The sequence below is a fragment of the Doryrhamphus excisus genome, linkage group LG7 (genome assembly GCF_037039965.1).
Source record: "Doryrhamphus excisus strain RoL-2023G ecotype Guam linkage group LG7, RoL_Dexc_Guam_v1.1, whole genome shotgun sequence".
Taxonomy (NCBI): Eukaryota; Metazoa; Chordata; class Actinopteri; order Syngnathiformes; family Syngnathidae; genus Doryrhamphus; species Doryrhamphus excisus.
In genome coordinates, this window is record NC_136363.1 from 13,143,855 (window position 1) to 13,165,884 (window position 22,030).

The 22,030-nt window shown below is 45.5% G+C and overlaps 2 protein-coding genes across 3 annotated transcripts; one reads left to right on the forward strand and one right to left on the reverse strand.

Moving 5' to 3' along the window:
• Positions 1 to 879: 879 nt before the first annotated feature.
• LOC131102358 (relaxin-3 receptor 1-like) lies at positions 880 to 7,050 on the reverse strand. Of its 2 annotated transcripts, none has more exons than XM_078792148.1 (4): positions 6,758 to 7,050; positions 4,690 to 4,829; positions 4,513 to 4,583; positions 880 to 3,730 (listed from the first exon to the last, which is right to left on the reverse strand). In XM_078792148.1, exon 4 carries the CDS (start codon positions 2,838 to 2,840, stop codon positions 1,629 to 1,631), a length of 1,212 nt encoding a protein of 403 aa, XP_078648274.1. In that variant the 5' UTR covers positions 2,841 to 3,730; positions 4,513 to 4,583; positions 4,690 to 4,829; positions 6,758 to 7,050; the 3' UTR covers positions 880 to 1,628. The 2 variants fall into 2 exon arrangements, with proteins under 2 accessions (XP_078648274.1, XP_078648273.1); XM_078792147.1 differs by lacking the exon at positions 6,758 to 7,050 and adding an exon at positions 5,114 to 5,264.
• LOC131102355 (zinc finger protein 516-like) lies at positions 6,049 to 20,165 on the forward strand. The gene is made up of 5 exons (XM_058047952.2): positions 6,049 to 6,496; positions 16,014 to 17,484; positions 17,818 to 18,993; positions 19,077 to 19,153; positions 19,343 to 20,165. The coding sequence occupies exons 2-5, from the start codon at positions 16,161 to 16,163 to the stop codon at positions 19,391 to 19,393; spliced, it is 2,628 nt and encodes an 875-aa protein (XP_057903935.2). The 5' UTR covers positions 6,049 to 6,496; positions 16,014 to 16,160; the 3' UTR covers positions 19,394 to 20,165.
• The last annotated feature ends 1,865 nt before the right edge of the window (positions 20,166 to 22,030 follow it).

A 22,030-nucleotide genomic window follows, 5' to 3' on the forward strand; every position in this document is an offset into this window, starting at 1 on the left:
GAAACTACGGTGAAATGTGTTTGTAACTATTGAAACAAAACTGAAGAGGAAACAAGAGAACGTGGGTTTGGAGGTGCAAATAGAAGAAGATTACATCCTGCCTATACGCCAGTGCTTGTCAAATAGTGGGGCGGTCCCCGTAGGGGGCCATGCGGTGAACTGCCTGGGGGTGGCGACAGAGGCAGGGAGTACTTTCTGTTACTGCAGACCTGCCAACATGTACAAATTCATCATATTCTACATGCAATTCTCTGACTTTCGAACATGCTTATTTGCTTCACAGCTCTCTATTTGTTGCATTTTCCTGGTTTCAATTTCGAGTTCAGTCTGTGAAGTACCGAAAAATAGATATGATCAGTTTCTCAATAGTATTTCAAATCAGGGGGCGTGAAAACATTTTGGTCCCTGGGGGCATGATGAGAGCCATAAATGAGAGCCACTGCTTTAAGCACACATTTCATGTTCTGTGGACAGATCCATTAGGATGAAAAAGAAGAGGGAAATGAAGAACGGTAGCGCCACCTTGTGGCATGTTGGAGAACAGAAGGCAAAATATGCCCTCCTGTGTATGTACGTACTACAATAACATGGCAATATTTATTTATTATTTTAGTACTGAATAATGAAGCTAACTGTACGCATTACCTTTACTATTACACACTATTTCTCTGTTGCTCGCCCGAGAACATGTTCAACAAAGCGAATAAACAACCAGGGATTGTTACACGTGAAGAATGTCAAGGGAAGAAGGTACAGGGATTAGACCAGGGGTCAGCAACCTGCGGCTCCAGAGCCGCATGTGGCTCTTCAGCCTCTTTATTGTGGCTCCCTTTGCGATGCTTGAATATTTTTAACACCCAAGTGGGGAAAATGCACGTCTTTTGTAATGAGTTTTTAAAAATCCAACTTTGTCTGAGACCATGAATGCATCCTGAGTGAGTTCTGACTGCTATCCAGTTCAGTACATGAAGAAAAACAAGTAATACTTACCTACAAATCTAAAAAATAAATTCGAGATAATTTAAAAACAGCGGCATGGGAACTTGTTTTTACGTTTACAGTAGTTTACACATACATTTATGTAAGTTTATCTCCAAAACTAGCAAGAGTACTCCAACTCGTCTTTTCTTATCTGAACTACTTTGATACCCCCAAATTCCCTCCAATGTTGTTTTAAACATACTATATGTTTTGCGGCTCCAGGCTATTTTTCTTCAGTGGGCATTGGGTAAAATGGCTCTTTTCATAGTAAAGGTTGCCGACCCCTGGATTAGACCAATTTAATTCAGAAATATATCAGTCCAAACAAATGCATACCCCAAAAAGACAACAAATAGTCAACATTTGTACATCATACTTTAAGGCAGCAAGACAATCTCATGCTGATGACATGAATAAATGCATGAAATGGTACAGTATTCATTCTTCTGCTTGACACTACACACGAAACGTGTCGTAAATGAAGTGAAATCGGATAATGTCCCGTGGGACACCACAGCACACTAAGGTGGAGCGGGACAGTGGTTGGGAAAGACGGAATGACAAGCATGCATTTGTTGTCATCTTCAGGGTAATGTTGGAAACAACTCTTGCATTGGATGTGGTTGGATAAGGTTGAACAAATGGCTTCACAAGGTGGAGACTAGCGTTGGGAGTGCTGACAGGGGCGCGAATCTTCTTGAGTCCGATTGGCTCATCTGGCTAGGCATGTTGCTGAGAGGAATGGCCAGTTGTCCGGCGTGTTCCGATCCTTCGTTGGGATTGATGGCGTAGGGAATCTTGGACGTGACGGCCAGGCTCAGCTTGAAGAAGACGTTGTGAAGAGCCACTCTGTATTCCTTCCGCACCAGGCAGTAGATGACGGGGTTGAAGCAGCTGCTGGTGAAAGCCAAGCAGTTGGCCAGAGGGAAAAAGTAGGTCTGCACCACGTAGAAAGACGGGCTGATGTCGATGATGTCCAGCTGGATGAGAATGCTCCACAGGGTGAGGATGTTGTACGGGAACCAGCAGGCACAGAATGACAACACCACCACCGCCACCGACTTTGAGATGTCGGCCTTTCGGCGAGAGTTGCTGCCTTTCAGTTTGTGGCGGCACAGGAAACGCATCAGCAGCAGGTAAGAGAAGATGATGGTGGTGTAAGGCAGCAAAAAGCCAAGCACCACCCGCAAGAGCTGGTTTATCCCCAGCCAGGCGGTACCGTCTGGGAAACGGAGAAGGCATGCAGTGTCGTTGCTGGTGCCCACGCGGCTCAGAGCCGCAAACACACCTCGTGGTGCTGCAGCGATGAGGGCTGCGGCCCAGATGAAGGCCGTGACCACCGGGGAGGTGCATGACCTTCTGCACACGGATGCACTGGGCTGGAGTGCAGTGGCCACATAGCAGTAGCGGGTCAAGCTCATGGCGGTGAGGAAAAAGCAACTGGCAAACACGTTGAGGCCAGTGAGCAAGGATACAGCCTTGCACACCGCCACGCCGAAAGGCCAGCTGTAGTCCATCGCAATGTCCACGGCCCAAAAGGGCAAAGCTAGCGAGAAGAGCAGGTGGGCCAGAGCCAGGTTGAAGACAAAGAAATTGATGTTGCCGGTGGTGATGGTGCGAGTGGAGTACAGCAGGAACAACACCAACAGGTTGCCAACCACTCCGGCTGCTGCCACCACAAAGTACACCACTGAGATCAGGCTTCTCAACCAGGGGGACCCGTCACCCACAAGCTCCAGCCCGGTGTACGAGCTGATGTTGTGCAGCAGCAGGTGGGAGGTGTTGCAGGACGGATCGTGGCTGCAAACATTTAGGATGTGTCGGAAGAGCTCCAGTCTCTTATAGTCACTGTTGGACATTTCAGGTCCTTGTTCCAGGTCCTCGATGTCTGAGACAGATTAAAGATGAAAGTTCAGAGCGGCTGCCAAGGAGATGACAATCATCAGTCCTTGGAAGGAAAAGAGGAAATCATTATTGCATAATAGGCAGTGCAGTTTATGAGTAAATAAGTGGATTAGCCTTGTCAGATAAACAAATTACACCCAAGTGTCAGATGCAGAGTTGGATAATCCCATTTCATCTTGAAAGACGACTGTTTCTCTGGTGATCTGTCATGCGGTAATACCCATCCCAGTTAACTGACACCCACAAGACCATGTACTTGAACACATCATAGTCATATTTAATAGAATTTTAGCTCTCGACAAGAAGAAAAAACCTAGCTATGTCATACGTCTGAAAGACACAAGAATCTTTCTTATCACACAAACGTAAACGCTCTAGTAAAATAAACTTATTTAAATGCAAATGTGTGCAAAACAATCACTGCAAATTAAAATGCAACACACACTCAAGGGAAGAGAACAAACCATCAGTTAGTGCTGACACTTGGACAAGGGGTCAGATGAAATAAACACTGCTTCTATTCCTTTTCAGGCATGTTGAATGGCGCAAACGTGTGATGTCCCTGAATGTAACTTGGTAAGCATGACTGAAACACAACTATTAACATAGCTTATGTCCAATAAGAGCTTTATGGGAATATTCTGCCTTTACAAAAACAATGCTAAATTTGACTGAAATCTTCATAAACTTTGTGTTTATTCCAAGCACTGTATGCATGCATGAAAACAAAAACTTACCAAAGGATCCAAACTGTATCTCCACAAGTCTTTTTTTGCAAGCAATCAGGTTCTGCAGCTCGCGAAGTCAAGTTATCTTTGAGGCAGTCGACGACAACAACCACCACCTACAATGAGATTATCACCATCCCAGAGTTGGCGCTCCACCCCATCCTCTTCCTCGCTGGAAATAGCCCCAATATGACATGACTAACCCACTGTAAACAACCGAGACTATGATAGAATGATGGGGAAACCTGGAGTGTTCCTGTTTAAACATGACCTATGATGTGCAATTACAAGGGTTTGGAAAAGGTTGGGATTGGTTTATTCTTTCATAAATGCACTTATTCTTAAATAAACCTTCTCTTTTGCCATACATCAAAGAACAGATCGGAAAATAACAGGCTACTTTTCGTCTATCTTAGACTCAGTTAAAAAGTTTATGGAACAAGAAAAGGCAATCAATCTTCTGTTATTTTCTATTTATATCAGGATAAAGATGGGGCAGCTGGAAGAGGTCATCATTATGAGTGGTTGATAGTGGAAAGAACATCAGCAGTGAATGACCAAATGAGATTAGGCGGCAATGGGCGGAAGAAGGTGACAAATGCTGCTTTGTCAAAATCCAAAGTCATCTCCATAAACTAAGTCTGCTCTCCAAGCCTGGCTTTGTTTGTTTGTTTTTAACTATAATATCACCTTAAGTCCCTGAACTGTACACAGCACAGCTTTGCTTTGATTATATAATATAGATCAAATCCAGCACACCCACTTTAGATTAATGGTGTCCTGTAATCAGGCACACTCAAGTGTCATATTGGGAAAATAATAATGATTTATTTTTTGTGTTTCAACCTTCCTATTTGAACCTGCACACTTGTATCCATGTAGCTGGGTGAATACTTGCATGGGAGGATCTCTGGCGCCTCCCTGAGGATGATATTCGACCGCAGGCTGACAGAAGGTGGCCGTGACATGCTAGTGAAGTATAAAGCACAGTGTGGGGGGTATTAGCGTCATAAATATCACATTTGCTTGCAACACACAAATTAACTGTTGGCGTGTCGAGTTGGGGATTACTTACTTGGAGTGAAGGGCCGTGCAAATGAGTGTGGCAGGATGGATATCAGCTGCCAATGAGCCGACATGGCAACACGTGGCTGCATGGAACACTTCCTGAAGCATGATATGTTATTATTTCGTGTTTTCTGTTGCCAGATGTGCCTATCAACATAACAGAGCAAATACTTGAAATTCAGATTTTCTTTTGCATTAGTCCTAAATAATATATCAGCATTATTATGGATTTATTTTCCAAGTGGCATCTTCGTGCCAACTAAATAAGTATTTCATCCATAATGTTTTTTCTGCTCAATAACTCGTTGTTGTTAGCTAGGTTAGCAACATGGAAAGCCTTAATAAACTTTAAATTCGGCTACAACAGGTAGTTGCTGGTACATTTCCCCTAACTAAAATGTTATAATTAAGACCAAATACCTCGAAGCTACCTGCAATAATGGTGTGGAACTTAACACCGGTAATAAGAGAACTCCACCGTCATTCCCTGCTAGCAGGTGAGTGGGCAGTCGAAAGCAATCAACAACAGAGGAGCTCATTAAGACTCAACCAGTTGATCGTGATCGCGTATCACAGCATGACGTTGTGTGAAACAAATGTAACGGTTCATAAACACATTTCTTGTATTCATAGGACTTTTAACGCTATTCTATGTTATATAAAAAAGTACATATTAAAGCGTTTCAATCAAATGCATTGTGGAAATGTCAGCATGTATTTTAATGTCTAGTTAGGCTAGTTATAATGCTAATAAACACAGAATCCGAATATAATAATAATAATAATATAAAAGTTGTCTTTCTTAGAATATTGGATATACCATTTAATGTATGTGTGCAACTATTAGCGTGCACTTGAGGTCGTCGATACAGTACTGCCAACGTGGTATCGATCTGATATCAGGTAAATACAGAGTCAGCTGATACCGAGATTGTTTACTTGACATTTTTAAAGATCAAGAACCGTTTTGTGTATTTTTCTCTGTAATTAATTGATCGTGATCAGAACAAGGATACAGACATAAAACACATCTTTGTCAAACATATATTTGAACTATTTAATGTAAATATAACACAAGTTATATTACACGATAAAAAATAACAATCGGTTTTACTAAAAACAACTGAACAACAATAAATAGCTCAAACTATGTCTTGGCTCTCATTCAAATTTCATGTCACTAAGGCGATATAAAATATATAGATATGCAAGTGGAGCAAAGTAACAAAAGCAGAAGAATAATAAGCATACATAAAATACATATCCTAAAAAAAATACATATCGAAGACAACTGCAGACGATAACTCCATCACGTTAGTATCGACGCCATCGAGATATGGGTCGACCCACCCCCCTCGAACGTGCTGTCGCTTTAAAAGACAACGGTCACAAGCCATCGATGAGTTTGTTTCGCCTTTCGTGACCTTCTTAAGCAGTCTCTTGGGGTCCTGAACAAGTTTGGCAGTTTATTTAAAAGTGGAATGACAAAGTCCTCCAGCGGGGAGATCCTACTGCACCCAAAAGGAGCTCGGTGCGCACTCCTCCACTCAGCCGTCCATCCAAGTGCAGGCGGAAAGGCGGAGATGCCCCCTATTAACGTTAATAACGTTATCTCTCGCGTCACTCGCGTCCAGAAACGAGACGTCGCCTGCTGCGGTGCTACTGGATATGCTGGTCTTGTTGTTCCGGGTTTTACTGTCCCCGAAGCTGGACTGTGACTGAATGCCATCCACTGCAAGACTAGATCGGGCAAGGACACGCCATTGTGTGTTTTGTGAAGAAGTGATGGGATCTCTCCACCAGCGACCTCCGAGGTAAGTGGCACCCAAAAAAGGAATAGTGTCGAACTTGCAATGTGAATGAATGAGTAGTTTGTTGTGACTTTGGTGTCCTGGGACACCAAACATCAACACTTCCGCGCCCGTCTTTCCTCCAGCTGTCACCGCATGCAAACTTGCGGGGCTAAGCGGGCAGGCAATAACAGACAACAAGGCTGCCATTGTAGCGGATCAGCGGTGGATTAACGGAATTCCTTTTCCCCCCCTGCACTGTCTCAATGGCACCCCCCCACCTACCGGTCTCTCTTTCTCTGTCTCTCTGTCCATTCTCCCTGCAGCTCTTTAAACATCTTGATGAAACCTCTGGCGAGCGAAGCGCCTCAAAGTCAAACCGAGCAAGAGTGAAAGGCGGATGTCCACAATCTGTTAAGGAAATATGTCCCGGTTGTTGTTTCCAGGGCTTGTGGGCCCTTAAGTGGGGATTAAGTGGACAGGGAGGGCATGGAAATATGTCCCCATGGCTTCAAAACAAAGACTTTTATATTTGAGAAGCTAGTTTAGAACTTAAAATAAAAACTTGCTGCCCTGCTTAGGGGTCTCAAACCTCCGGGACGTGGGCTGGTACCGGTACATCAGTCCAATTTGATCCATTTGGGAAATAATGTGCTTTCCTTCATTTCATTCAATTAATTTATTTATTTTACTGATGTCACCTTGGAGGCAAAGTTGGCCAGTGTGTGACACACACTCACACACACACCAGTTGCTGGCCATCAGGGCAGTGGTGCCAATCGCCCTGGCTGGTGAGGCTCGCTGGAGGAAGTGTCGGCCATAACGACAGCGCCGCACCAGTCCTTGACTGTCTGCAATGCAGCTCGGTAGTTAAAATAGTTTTGAAAAATCACCGTTATTAAGAAATTTGATTGCATCTCAGTATGTGTCAGGATTTAAATGTTTTTTTCTTTATCTTTTTTATAAAGTCCTATAATGGGGAGACAAAAAGCAACTCAAGCAGCTACTTAAAATATGGTTTTGTTGTCAAATCCCGTATCTGTCTGTGTTATTGTTGTTTTGTCACTTTGGATTTAAAGTTAAATGGAGCTATAATAATACCATCATAATGATTATTGCCAACCTATGCTTGTGCATAGCAATATTGTACTGAGCAGCCAGGGCAGAGACGTGTTTGGCTACTGCACTGCCAAAGAAAGTAATGTTGTCATCGTTCTGTCATTTTGGATCAAAGTTATTATTAGATCGATTTTTAGTTTAATTACCTCCAAAAGTGCAGTTTTGTTATCTTCTCTCTGGAACGCAAACTCCAATATGTTTTTTTCTGCAGTGATTTCCTTTGATATTGTGCTTGCCTTTGTTTTATACGTGACAACATGAAATAGCATTAGATGAGGGTCTGGAGCGGTCCCGGGGATCAAAAAGCTTGGCGACCACTGTGCTCGAGGATCACACTGAGGTGATGGCATGGTTCTGTGTTCCTCTGAGTACTTGTGACTTTCAGGTTGTATGCAGGACAGACGCTCAGATACTCGTCTTAATTCTCTCGACCAAAAAAACCCAAATCACCACTTGCTAACTCCCGCCCTCCGCTTTCATACTCGAGCACATCCTTGCACTGCCCCCACCCCGCCGTATGTGGCCAACCAACATGTGGGGAGGTAATCCCAGCTATTAGGGTAATCTCCTCAGCATGACGATCAATAGAGGAGGGTGTGCGCCATCTCACCAGACAAGAGAGGCACAGGGCGGGATGGACAGTGGGGTGGATTGAGAGAGGAGGGGGGTAAAATTTGGGCTAAAGAAAAATGATTTAATCATGGAGATTGGGTCAGGGGGAGGCTGGGGGTCTGGACAGGCCGGGGTGGGATGGGGGGAGGGGTGCAGACTGAGAAGGCAAGAAGATGTGAGGGGTGTGCTGTCCATGGCTGAAACATTGTTTACTAGACTCAAATGTAAACGTGCACAGCTAAGGGCCACGAGAGGCAAAACTGGTATCAGACCTGCAGCAGGGGGCTGCATTACGTCAAATTGAAGGATGCATAGGTCCACTTTGGTACATTTTATACATTTAAGAAGCTAAAAGCAATCCAATGTAGCTCAATATATGTTTAGCTATCTGAACAAAACATCCACATCTTAGCTTTGTGTTATTAGTCAATATGCAGAGGGCCGATAAAAAACAAACAGACAAAAATGGCCCATGTGCCGCAATTTGGACACCACTGTCCGAAGTAGAGGGTTAATAACACAGTGGAACAAATCGCAATCCATTTTGGAGCTCAATTTGCTCTTATTGTTGCATGTATCACATGGTTGACCATGTGGCTAATTAGCATCATTTGTGTTCCTCCATTTAGATCCTTCTTTATCGTGATAGCAACTCATTTTAATTCCAGACGTATTCTACTGAGCAGCCTGGATGGGCACCGACTGAACACGTGGCTAATTTGCATACTTTGTGTTCCCTCAGTCGCTGTCTTTTTTATCACGTATTGTTGACAGTGCAAAATTATAATGAGCAGCCAGGACGGAGACATGCGTAACGCTACAGCTACTATGTCAAAAAACAAAAGCAAAGGACACGTTTAGATTTCATCCTTTTGTTGCTAACTGAGCTAAAGTTAGCACAGGAATTGCTGAAGTATTGTTTTTGTGCAACTTTGTCCGCTAAAGCTCTGGGCGGTTGCCAAATTGGACGACCTTCTAAGGCTGGGGTGTCCAGACTTATAGGAAAATTGAAGGATGTGCACATTGGAATTCATGAAACACGCAGAAATATCACACTTACATGACCTGCTCAGTTGTTTGATTGACAGGACATCCATCAAAGAGGTTATTATGTAAGACTCACAGGTAGTCAGCCATTTTGGGAGGATATGGGTCATGTTTTTTGCATATTATTGTCATGGACACCCGCGTCTTAATATTAAATAGCAGTAGTGCTAGTAGTAGTTACTCTTTGTTTAACATTGGTTGTTTGGGCAACATTACTAATTGAGATTAATCACAGTGATCCCTAATAGGTTGTTTTTACTACAAAGCTGCAAGCGCCGACCGCCACCGGTGTCCAGATGGAGCATATCAGGGATGAGTAAGGCGTTTCACAGATCCCTTCTGTTTAACCCCGTTGAGACCGAGACGAGATTGGATGGGTGCAAGGGAGTCGGGTTACTATAGCACCATTCTGCTGCGCAAGACGCAGCGTAAAAGATGCAATAACCCCGACGGGAAACCTAATCCAAACACTGCTGCCAGCTGTCAGTCTCCCTCTTCTTGGCTGCCGCTCGCTGCAGGGCAAAATGGCTCAAGCACGTATCGCCTTACCACCCCTCCCTAATTGTTACCTTGATCACGGCCTGCAAGGAGGACATTTTTACACATGTTATCGTCCAACGCTGCAATTCGGCTACGCCACTTAGGAAGAACTGCTGGCAAGAGTCCAAACAACTCAGGTGTTGATTGGATACTTGCAGGATTATGCAAAAATGTTCATAACATTGCAATGAAGGACAGTTTTTGAGCATACCGTTGTTAAGCACTGCCAGTGTTTTCATTGGATTTCAGCATAGATATTTCAGCATGGTGATGGCAGCGACTTTTCTTCAGACAAAATGGGCCAAAAAAGACATTTAACTTAAAAAGTAAAAGAAACAATTGAAAAATAGATGTTTGACTCTGAGTTATTAGGTTATTGTTTTCACTGTAACAGATAAATACTACACAATTTTTTTTTCATTCAGTTGAATAATAATTGCAAACGTGCTACATACCAAGCACTGCTACTTCATTTGAGTTTTTAAAAAACCTTTTTTTTTCTACTGCTTATCCTCACAAGGAGACTATCCCAGCTGTCTTTGGGCGAGAGGCGGGGTACACCCAGGACTGGTGGCCAGCCAATCACAGGGCACATATAGACAAACAACCATTCACACTCACATTCATACCTATGGACAATTTGGAGTCGCTTGTATGTTTTATATAATTTTTTCTTCTTTTTAAAGTCATATTTAGCATGTTGGCAACACAGACCTGGGTCCGAATCTCCGCTTGGGCATCTCTGTGTGGAGTTTGAATGAGGTTAATTCAACATTTCAAGACTAAGATAAAAAGCCCAGAGGGTCCTATAGAGCAGGGGTGGGCAAATATTTTGACTCGTGGGCCACATTGAGTTAACAAAATTGCCCGGGGGGCCAGAACATATATTTAACACACACACACACACTATTTTATGCTTATAATTTTCCTTGAATTATTTGTCTAATTTTATGTGTAAAAGTGTTATACTATCAGCTGTATGTTCTCATATCCCTTTTTTCAGGAGCACTTTAAACATCAGACCACATCAAACTATGTCATTTCATCTGACAGTTTTGTTTAGTTTTTTTGTTGTTTTTTTTAACTAAATAAGACATTCCACTTGCAAGTCATGTGGCCAGTTTTTATGTTAAAAGTTGAAATACTTAGAAAGCAACTGGCGGGCCGGATTCAAACACTTGGTGGGCCGCATGTGGCCCCCGGGCCGCAGTTTGCCCACCCCTGCTATAGAGGGTCACTTTGCTTTTGTTTCAATTTATGACTATGTGTTATCTCTAAGTCACGTCGGAAGGCTGACAAATTGGTGGTTTCATGATGTGGAAGTGGGGAGGTTCATGGCTGGTGAGGTTCATGGCTGCTGAGGTTCATGGCTGCTGAGGTTCATGGCTGGTGAGGTTCATGGCTGCTGAGGTTCATGGCTGCTGAGGTTCATGGCTGCTGAGGCACTGGCGTGTTTTTAACTGTCCATTCTTGGCCACAACTCAATGTTAATGAGTATAAGAAGAAAAGAAGAGATGTGCCATCCTGGTCCAGGATTAGCTCTATTTGCTATGAAAGTCAGTCAGCCACTTTGCCTCACTGAAGAAAGGTGGCAGTGACAAGCACCTTCACAGTGAGCCAGACGACTGCACGACTCGCCTTGTGACATTTCAGGTTAGTGTCCAAGTAGCAGGAATAATAATGGCACACTTCCATTAAAGACACGGTGTGGAATGTTTCCAACCAATAGGAACTCTCCAATGATCGGCTCAGCTTACGCATCAAAGGTTTCTGTCCTGTATTTGATCAGCAAATTTAGCTATTTTTACCCAAGAAAACGTTAACGATTGGAATCACAAGTCACTGGACTATTATATTTCTGGATGCCAGCTGATTTCGTCACATCCTCATCTACCGAAGAGATCAGACAGCCGTCAGCGCCACCATTTGTCCCCATCTCCTTCCCGCTTTGCCCAACCCATCCGCCGGGTTACACAACATACACAGGGATTACTCTTCATAGTATTAGACGAGGCGCTTCGTGAGCGCGGCCTTTTATCATGAAATAAAAGAGCACAAAGAGGACTTGTGCAAGGCTGGCGACTTCACAGCGCCGTGGCAGCACTTGACAAACCAAAGATGGCCACGTTTAGGTACACAATCTTTGGAAAAGTCCTTCACCAATGAACCTTTTCTGCTGTGGTCCCCCCACTCTCTTTTCATTGGCCGGTGTGGGAGACACTGGAGTATAATCTGCAGGCATTAACTTGCTCTCTAAAAAAAGCACTCTCAACAGGGATTAGATTATCGTGTGGCAAGGTCAGCGCCGACTCGCTGCGACTCTTTCACTCTGCGGCGCTCTCTCGCTATGCCGCTCACGGTCTTTCACCTTGCATCCGCTCTAGCTGCAGTTTCCCCCATGGACAGATGTACACTTCAACATGGGGGGCTGCTTTAGTACACATGACATGTTAGTACAGATTAAATACACCAAATGTTGCAGGACAACAGGAATCCATAGGCCAAAGGAATGCTGATATTCTGTACGGATGTGGCACTACTGGAAAAGTGGCATTTTTGGAATGTGGAAAACTGTTAGCCTGCATGTTTTCCTGCTGGAATGGCTTGAATGGTTGGAGAAATGTGGGAAAATGGCATTTATTTCAATTTTGGGGTTGGAAGATGAGAAATTCCAGGAAAACTGGGAATGTTTTGGTGTTGGACTGATTTGAAGCGGTTGAGGAAAGTGGAAGTAGTAAGAGCTGTCATGATCAAGGAAAACTGTCCAGTCATTTTCATCGGAAATATTGTTGTGGAAAATGTGGAATTATGGAAAATGGTTTGGAATGTGTCAATGGATAACCATTTGGTCTGGAATGAGGTGAATAATTTGATGTTGGTATGCTTTGAATCGGTTTATTTGAGTTGTGGGTGTAGTTGAGCGTCAAGAATGCAGAAATCCCTTGTTTACCCCGGTTAACTGGTTCCGACTGGGATAAGTGAATTTCCACCAAGTAAGTAAAAAAAAAAAACAAAAACAAAAACAATTTTTATAGTTATGGCATAAGGGTTTCCATCGATCCATCCCTTTTCTATCGCGCTCAGTGTTGCCAGTCATTTTGCCAGCAATAGTGCGGGACTATGGGCAAAAAGCAGGGACTATATCTATAGCTATATCTGCTGCTTGAGCGGATTAGTCATTGCGAGGGTTGACGATACACATGCTAATGTTAGCTTACCCTTGCTTTGCCCTAGCTCTGGTCTCCCTGACCCTCCACCCTCCTGTCTCCACTTTGATGCCATCTCCACTTGGACAGAAGTTGTGAAAATAAACCAAAGCGTGACCGTAAAACCGAGGCATGTTCCCCAAGCGTGATTCTGATGTAGCGTTTGACGCCGATGAAGCTTGATAATGCCACTTGCCGAAACACAACAAGTGTTTTGTTCAGCCGAGACAATACCGACAGCTTACCGACAGTGGCAAATGTTTCTCGGATTTGTGGAAGCTCGGGAGGGATTACTTGAAGATGAACGAAGGGGTGGGATGGGGCAAAATATCCAAAAAATACAATCCCTCTTTATATATCATTATTATTTACACAACATTTCGCCTCAAAACAGCGTTTTGTTCCATGCTCCCGTTTGATGAAAACAGACAGGATTATGATGGGGGGAAACAGTTAGCGATGCGAGGTGCGGCTTAGCGAGCGAGCTTTGAACACAAGCATAAGGACGGTCACATGCTATATCGCCAGTCAGCGGTAGCCTGGCATGGGCCTGCTGCTGGTGGCTGGGACTATTTGGACGACTTCAGATCACGCACTCATACAACACACACGTGCACGTGCACGTGCGCATTATTGTTAAAATGGCCAATAGTCTACCTGTTTACAACTCAAGTCTATAAATAGGGATTTTGGATGGATGCTTTGGAGAATTAATTCAGGTGCTATTTTTAAGTCCCTGGCAGGAAATTACACCCACGGTTTTGGTGCATTCACGGCTCACCGGCAGTGGCTATTTTCATGCAAGAACACAAACACACACACACAGAGACATCAGAGCGCACTAACCATAGGGAGTTTGTGCTGAGCTGGTTGGGACGTCAGGATGAATCAATGCGGGGACAGCTGAGTGGACATGCCTATTCATCTGCCAAAGAAAAGAGATGAGAAAAGGGGAGCGAGGGATTCTAAAAGATATGAGCTCAAGCCCCCCTGGAGCAACACGCTTGCACATTACTTTGCAGAGCGGGAGAGGTGAAAAGGACAAATATACGTGTTTGATGCATGCACGGCGTACTGTAGATGTCGCAGATGCCGAGCATGTAGGTTGCGTTGACAAAAGACCCGCCCCAGACTGACGATGGCCTGTTTATTCCCATCTGTTGACTTCATCCCCATTGTGTTAACCCATTGCTTTAACCTTAACCCCCTAATTGCCACCCTCCAGTTCTCTCGTGCACATCCTCCACACCCCCTCCCCCCGGAGACAGTGTGCCACATTAGCCATACGCTAATCTGATGGCGTCTGCTTTAGAAAACACCTGCCATGCCATGACGGCGAGGCTCACCCCCCGTTAGTTTTTTATGCCGTCCCTTACTGGCACTCCGGCTATCAATCACTGCGACACACTCGCAGTTCCGAACCATTCATTAGTCAACTACGCTGGGATTAATCCCCATGAGTGTGACTGACTTGAAATTTCTCACACGCAAAACCTGTTACTTACTTAGCAACTAACTTTGAGGACATCTGTATTACACGCACACTAGCGTATCTCGCAACGCAAGTCATTAGTATTCACATTTTTGGATGGATTTGTTTGTGAAAACTAACTCTTCTACACCTGAACCGCTTGACCCAAAGGAGTCAAAAGACACACAATTACTGCCCTGCCTGTGGCGTTATTATTTTGCGACAAATACGCCACCCTGTGGCGCCGTTATTAATCCCCACATCTTCAATTGACTTGAAATTTGTCACTCAGCTCTCCAAAACACCCACGGTAACTTTAGGGCAATTCCGCCGACTCACCACCAAATTTGGGACACACCTCTGAAGAACATGAACTTACCAACCTAATAATTATGACACAAGAGTTGTCCTCCTCCATTCCAGTATGCACCCAACCTCCGTGGGACGGATATCTGCACACAAGCTCAAAAACCTCAAGCTTTTTCCGTTCCTTTATCTGTTCTTCTCGCCCAAGTCGAGGCGCCGCTGACGTGCAGGCCGCGGCCTCTTTTGCTTTTGAACAATGACCCTCTCAACCCCCCTCAATGAGGGCTTGGGGGGGGGGGCAGACGTTGAGTCGATGTGACAGTTCTGGTGCGGCCGACACAATAGCAGGTTTTACTTTTTTACTGCCCGGCCAGAGGAGGTTCTTCCCGGTCACATGTCCCGACCCCATCAAGACTTTGGGAGCATTGTGCCGCAGAGCACAAGCACACGTCTCAGTAGCACTTAAACCCCGTGGAGTCATCATTTTCCTCACACTGAGCCGCCGTTATTTCCACTGTTGTTTAAACACGGGTGGAGACGATGCTAGGAGACGCCACCAATAACGAATGCACGTATGAAACAGCAACGTCGGAACATTTCCCACCCATAGACCCTCCTTCCGTCAGCACTTAGCCCCATCTCTGAGCGCCACTTTTATTGCACCAAAGTTGGGTTGTAATGGATTATTGATCATGAATCAGAGTGTGCTGACCCCCGAGGGCCCATCCTGGTTTGGCCAGGAATGAATGCAACCCTTCATGCTTCACCTCACACACTCAATTTGGACACACAGGCCTGACCCTCTCCTAATACATGCAGACAGGGGAGGAGACAAAGGTTACACTGGTAACACTGGTTACACTGGTTACGCTGGAGACTTGTCCCTAATGGATTATTGGTGCCGGAGTGGAGCTTCTTCTCCCCATACTGTAGTGACCCAAACCAGCTTGGATTTATGTGAATGAGGGAAATGCTTTGGTTGTGTTGAACATCAACCGAGGAGACAAAGACGTGGTGAAGCCAATGGAAGAGTACATTGTATTGGTACGTCATAATCACATGATCAAGTCTTTGTCTGTTTATGACACCGGCATGGCCAAGTGATCTCAAACAGGACAGAAGAAGGTTTTCCAGCCTGACGTGTTCTTTTGGGATGTGGGAAAAAGTACCCGGAGAAAACCCACGCATGCATACGAGCGAGATATTTCCCAAAGTTAATCCTGTTTTGTTCCATTTCCAGATTCTCTTGACCAGCGAGGATGCCGCCCCGCCAAATACCAGGATGACACAAAAGCGGTGATGCTTCCCATATTTTTGTACAACCTCCAAAGTTTGTGAACCCTGTGAAAGAAGTCAGCGACCACTCAGCAGTGATCGAGAAGAAGCGATGGAGACCAAAGGGAGGGAGCAGGCTCCTTCAAGACACCCAGCAAAGGCAGAGATGGAGGAAGACGGGAGCTGCGGCCACACCTGCGGCGTGTGCGGCCGCAGCTTCCCCCTTCTCAGCTCCTTGTCCCAGCACATGAGGAGGCACACCCGGGAGAAGCCGTACAAATGTCCCTACTGCGACCACTGCACGGCCCAGAAAGGCAGCCTGAAGGCGCACATTCGGAGCCACAAACTGGGCCTGTTCAGCCAGAACCTCAGGCACAGGGACACAGTCCAGGGGGGGGTGGATGCTGTCAACACCCCCGACACCCCTGAGGACATATCCGGCAAAGATCACAATGCCAACGGGAAGGTGAAGAAGAAAGCCAGCAAGAAGAAAGCCAAAGGTGAGGATTCCACGGTCGAAGTTGAGGATGGCGACGAGTGGGACGGAGCCGGGCCCTTCGTCTGCGGCGTCTGCGGCCAAGTCTTCCCTCAGGTGCCGCTGCTCAAGTCGCACATGAAGCGCCACCGCAGCACCCAGGACCACGGCTGCCGGATTTGCGGGCGCCGCTTCCGCCAGGCGTGGTTCCTCCAGAGCCACATGCGCATTCACCGGGTCAAAGCCCAGCTGTGGGGCGGCAAGGGTCAGGAGCCGCCCGCCACCATTAACGGTGTCCCCCAGGAGGCCGAAGCACTGACCAACGACGAGTGCCTCTACCAACTTTGCGCTGGATGCGGTAACTTCTTCATTGACGGCAAGACCTTGAGGATACACACAAGGCTACACAAGCTCGCCCACAGCCGCCACGAGGTGCAGGACCCGGACGCCTCTCAGCCGAATGTTACTCAGAACCAGTTCTTGGAAGGCCTGAACCTCACTCGTGTTGGAGGTCAGGAAGAGGACAAAGGCCAAGCACGACGGATTCCAGAGCTGGATCCCGTTTGTAGCTACCAGGCTTGGCAGTTGGCCACCAGGGGGCGACTGGCGGAGGCCACAGAGAAATGTCTCGGCTGGGAGGAGCGCCTCGCCGATGCCGAGGTGGCGTTTGACACAGACAAGGGTGAGTATGTCCCCATCAAGCAGGACAAGAAGAGGAAGCAAATGGACGCCTCAGGTCCCGGTGGGAAGAAGAAGAAAGGCGACGCCGGACACGATCAGGCAGCAAAGGGCCTGGCTCACGTTAAGGCCGCCACCGCCGACAAGAGGATGTGTCACAAAGACCGAATCCTGCTCAATGGACTTGGTCACGCGTTCTATGAGGCGCTGCAAAACAGAAAGGTCAAAGAGGATGGTGTCTCACCCAAACACACCAACAGCAGCAGGAATAAGGACCAGGAAGGTAGGACCTTCCGGCCACAGGACATGAAACATCAATTAGAACCATGCAGCACTCCTATGCTAACAGCTTTAACCTAGCACCATTTTGCATTGTGTGGCTAGGGAGACATCTTGTGGCGAAACAGTGCAATTACAACCAAGTGTGTGTTTATTATTGTCATGCATCAACATGGACCAAAATAGACTATGAAAAAACTTTAAGCTAAATCATATAGTTTTCTACATTAATTTTGAAAGTTATTTTATAATGAAATAATATCTAATAATCTTATCTTAATATCTCAAATAATGTAAGTACTTGAAACGTTCAGCCTCTCTATCCTCTTGCCCACAGATAACAAGCCTTTCTTGTGCGAGCACTGTGACTTCCACACCGCCGACGCCTCGCTACTCAGGTCTCACGTGCACGTGCAACATCAGGACGGCAAACAGAGCTCGCACCCGGACAACCAAAGTGTCTCCAAGGCTTCACGGTACATGGACTACCTCAGGAAAAGGAGCGCCTTGCTTTGTCAGCCATATTGGAACCCGTACCCCGGACCGCCTGGCTTGGCTCTGGCGGAGTTGAACATTAAAACAGAGAAGGGCAATGATGGCGATGCTGAAGGGCAAGGAAGCCAATCGCAATCGGACGGTCTTCTTAACTTGTCTTCATTGGATGGAAATAAAGGGCGAGTGTCTTGTGCCGTTAAGAAGGAAGGCCTGGTGAGACATCAGTGTCCATACTGCTCCCATACCACCTGCTACCCGGAGGTGCTGTGGATCCACCAGCGGGTGTCCCACAGGGTGGGCACCGGCAGCTCCGTGGCCCCAAAGTGGGCTCCATGCGCTCACAATCTTAAGAGTCCAAAGACGGGCGCGTCCCAGTGGAGGCGCACGGGACCCCCGCCGTTCCTGGAAGGGAAAGACTGTCCGGCATTGCCTGCTCCCAGGAGTCAGCGCACGCAACCACCAGGTGGCGCCGCCAAAGGCACCAGCAGCAGCAAGCAAGAGATCGCCGCCAAGAGCCAATCAGGTGCCAAGCCCAAGCCTCAGTCGAAGGACTCCAGATCGAGAGCACCTGACAGGAAGGCTGGTGAGCAAAAGCGGGCGGCCGAGGTTGCCGGCAAAGCCCCCAGCACCCGAGCCAGCTCGTCCACCAAGAGCGCCTCTGGGAGAACCCCGGCGGAAGGGAACTTCCCAAAAGAAGGTCTCGGCTTCATGTTAGCCCGAAGTCACGGCGGGGCGCCATCCAGCTCACCTGCAGACAGACTCCACCCACAAAGGCGCTCGTGTGACTCCACCCCGCCTCCCAAAGGCGCCGACCTCTGGGCCGCCATGAGCATGTGGGGCCACAGAGCCTACTTTGAACCGCTGCTGTTCGCTCAGGGGAAGCGGGACGCCGCCGCCGCCACAGTAGACACGCCCCACGACTTTGATGTCTTGAGCCTCTTGAAGAACTACAGCCCCCACGAGCTGGCGGCTCTCTACCAGCACTGGGGCTTCGTGGACCCCAGGCTTGATCCTCAAGGTGAGGGGGCGCCTCCGTCAGATAAAAGTACTTAACAGCGCAACCTTTGCATTAACCTCACGACCAACCCGCCATCTTTGCAGCAATGTTGCAGCTCAACGGGACTTATGGAAATGACGTCCATTCCTCCTCTTCGTCCTCCTCCTCCGCTTCCAAACAAGTAGGTGGCGTTCATCATTTGGTACAACTTTTTATGCTTAGCAAAGTTTAAGTCAACGGGGGCTCTGCACCGCTTTGTTCGTCTCCAATATGCTGGATATGGACTTCTTCTGGGAACGTTCCCAGTGTCAAAAACGTGAAAAAGGAGTATCTGCATTTTTACCTGTTGTGTGTGTGTGTGGTCCTACAGGTGACCAGTCGCTCTACTTCCACCTCAGGGTCTCTCCATAAAGGAACGTGAAAACTCTTCTTTGTCCTTCACGCTGATAAAGTGATGATGAAAGACACCCGCCGTGAGGCGCTTCATTGTGATGCAAACACATATTTTTGTTTTGAAAGTTTGCTAGCAAACATGCTGCAAGGAAATGAGCCGAAATGGGAATGTGAAGTGAGAAATAAGACGAGCCAAAACCATGTGATTCTATGAGAGTTCTGTCCTTGCATTTGATTGGGCAGGGACACCCATCCGTCATCGTTTGGATTCCTTCTCAGGAGAGAATTCTACCATTTTGATTTGAAAGCATGCCAACATCTTCAACACTTGACGTTCCCGTTTCTCTGCAAACATTTGACTCGTTGCCAAACTGTTCCACTGAAAAAGTCTCCTTCCCTTTTTACTCGTGTGAATATCCGCACCGGTCTCATACATGCTAGCCACATCCTGATTGATGACCCGCCGGCTCCAAAGACTCATTACTGTTCACCTCATTCCTCACTTTTATGTGTTATTTTTTTTCTAGCGTGTCTTCATACCTTTAGTTTCCATTCCCCGTACTGTATTTATGTCCCATAGAGAGAGAAAAATGATGTGTTTGTACCAAAAACAAACAAAAAAAGCCATCAACCTGTGACTATTACCGAGTGTGATGGGTACTGACTTTATTTTGGACCATTTGTTCATGATAGTTTTATTTAATCTTTTTCGTTCTGAGTGGAATTGTGACACTCTTTAAGTACTTGATTATTTGTAGTAGGAAACGTTGAATGAAAATTAAACATTGTTCTGCAAATAAGTCAGCTTATCGCATTATTTATTTTAAAAAGTCATATTTTTACCACTACTTTGTCTTGATATAAAATAATTCTGGATGCTCCGATTCTAGTAGTATTTTCTCAATTTATTTTTATTTTATTCATTTTTTAATGTAATTTTTAATTCATTTCCATTTTTGTAAATATATTAAAATTACTAAAAAAAACTTTTTTTCCTCGCTTTAATCCATGAAGGTGCTGCTTCAATGAGGAATATTATTTTTTTAGACTTGTACTTTTACCTGAGTACATTTCCAGCAAAGCACTCAAGTAATTCTGCACTTTATTCCTTGAGTGTACAATATTATTGCTTATTTTTATGTAAGCCTATGGATATTCACAATAGAAATCCTGTTAGCTGCAGTTCTTAGTCTCGACCGGCAGATGGCAGCAACGTCAAGCAATTGGTGAGCGGGCGTTTCCAAACAGGCCACAACATTAGGTACACTCACCCAAGCCAATGAGCTGCTGATGAGGGACAAAAGTGCTTTTATTATTTTTGGATTAACTTCAATAAATAAAAATAAAGAGTTAAATTATTATAAACGGCCGTCAGGGTGATGCGTTTCCTCTTACAGTACACCCATGCAAACTCCAAGCACAACAATAAACATAAAAAAGAGCATTATTACCTTAGTAAAGACATCATTTTGTTAAGTATTTTGTTAGGTAGAAGGAACGCCAGCGGAATAAAAGGTTGTGCGGGCCGTAGCAGCAAGAGCGTGTGCATGTCATGTTGCGTTTGTGGTGTCAGGCAGGACTGGGTGCAGTGACAGCATCACTTAGCCGCCCGCCAGACACCAGAGATCATGTTAGCAGCTCCCGGCAGCAAGCGAAGCTTCTTCTGTGGGCGCCGAGAGTAGATCATGTCAGGAAGCAGCGAGGCACTGACATATGTTGCCTGACTGGCAACCATTGAGTGGGGATGCCAGGACTGCTGCTGGCTGCGTGGAGTGGAGTGACAGCTGACTGCTTTTTACTGCTTTGAAAGGCTAGCATGTCCACTTTTAGGCCATCTTGGACAACCGTTGTTTTGTTAGCTTAGCAGTAGACTAAATATTGCTAAGAAATTAATATTAGACATTTTCTTAGTGATATCAAATAATGTCATTAAACAATCCATGCTACAGTCTACACAGCAGGGGTCTCAAACACGCGGCCCGTAGGCCAAATGTGGCCCGCAGGACACTAGTTTGAGGCCCCCGCCTTGATAGGAAAGTTTAATGTTAGTGCGGCCCGCGCCAGTTTGATATGGATGCTGTATGGTATCATGTACCCAGAAAAAATTATTACGTTTGATTAATGTTCATGTTAAAGGTTAAATAACTGTTAATAGTTATCCTCCCTATCCGTGTGGAAGTGGTAAGTTTTTGGCTATTTAAGTTTAAAGGAAATAACTTGAAGGCTACCGTCGCTAGCTGTCTAGTTTGCGAGTTAGCATGTGTCTCAAGGCCCTGCAGTTGTGCAATATGTTGTAGTATAAATGTGACTATAGTCGTGTTTTGTCATGTCTACAGGGCTCTAATAATGCTTTGTTCATTTTAATCTGAAAAAAATAATTTGTCTACCCACCAACTAGTATATGTGGTTTCTTAAGTTTTTATTATTATTATATTTATTTATTACTGATTGATTTTCTTTATTCTTGATTTGTTTATTTATTTTTCATCTTATTTTGTGCAGAAAAATTAAAATTAAGATATTTAAGAACAGTTGAATGTTTCATCAGAGCTTTTATTTTAGAAAATCGGAACCAAAGCACTGAAAAAGTTTGTATATTTTTCTGTTTTTAATAAATGCATTTTTTTTTTTGAAAACCTGATGCGGCCCAGCCTTGCCCAGACCC

Excerpts from the sequence above, each read along its gene's own strand:
- LOC131102358 (XM_078792148.1), bottom strand. The coding sequence starts at position 2,840 with ATGTCCAACAGTGACTATAAGAGACTGGAGCTCTTCCGACACATCCTA.
- LOC131102355 (XM_058047952.2), top strand. The coding sequence starts at position 16,161 with ATGGAGACCAAAGGGAGGGAGCAGGCTCCTTCAAGACACCCAGCAAAG. Across the intron at positions 18,994-19,076 it reads CCCCAGGCTTGATCCTCAAG|CAATGTTGCAGCTCAACGGG; the intron begins GTGAGGGGGCGC and ends CCATCTTTGCAG. Across the intron at positions 19,154-19,342 it reads CCTCCTCCGCTTCCAAACAA|GTGACCAGTCGCTCTACTTC; the intron begins GTAGGTGGCGTT and ends GTGGTCCTACAG.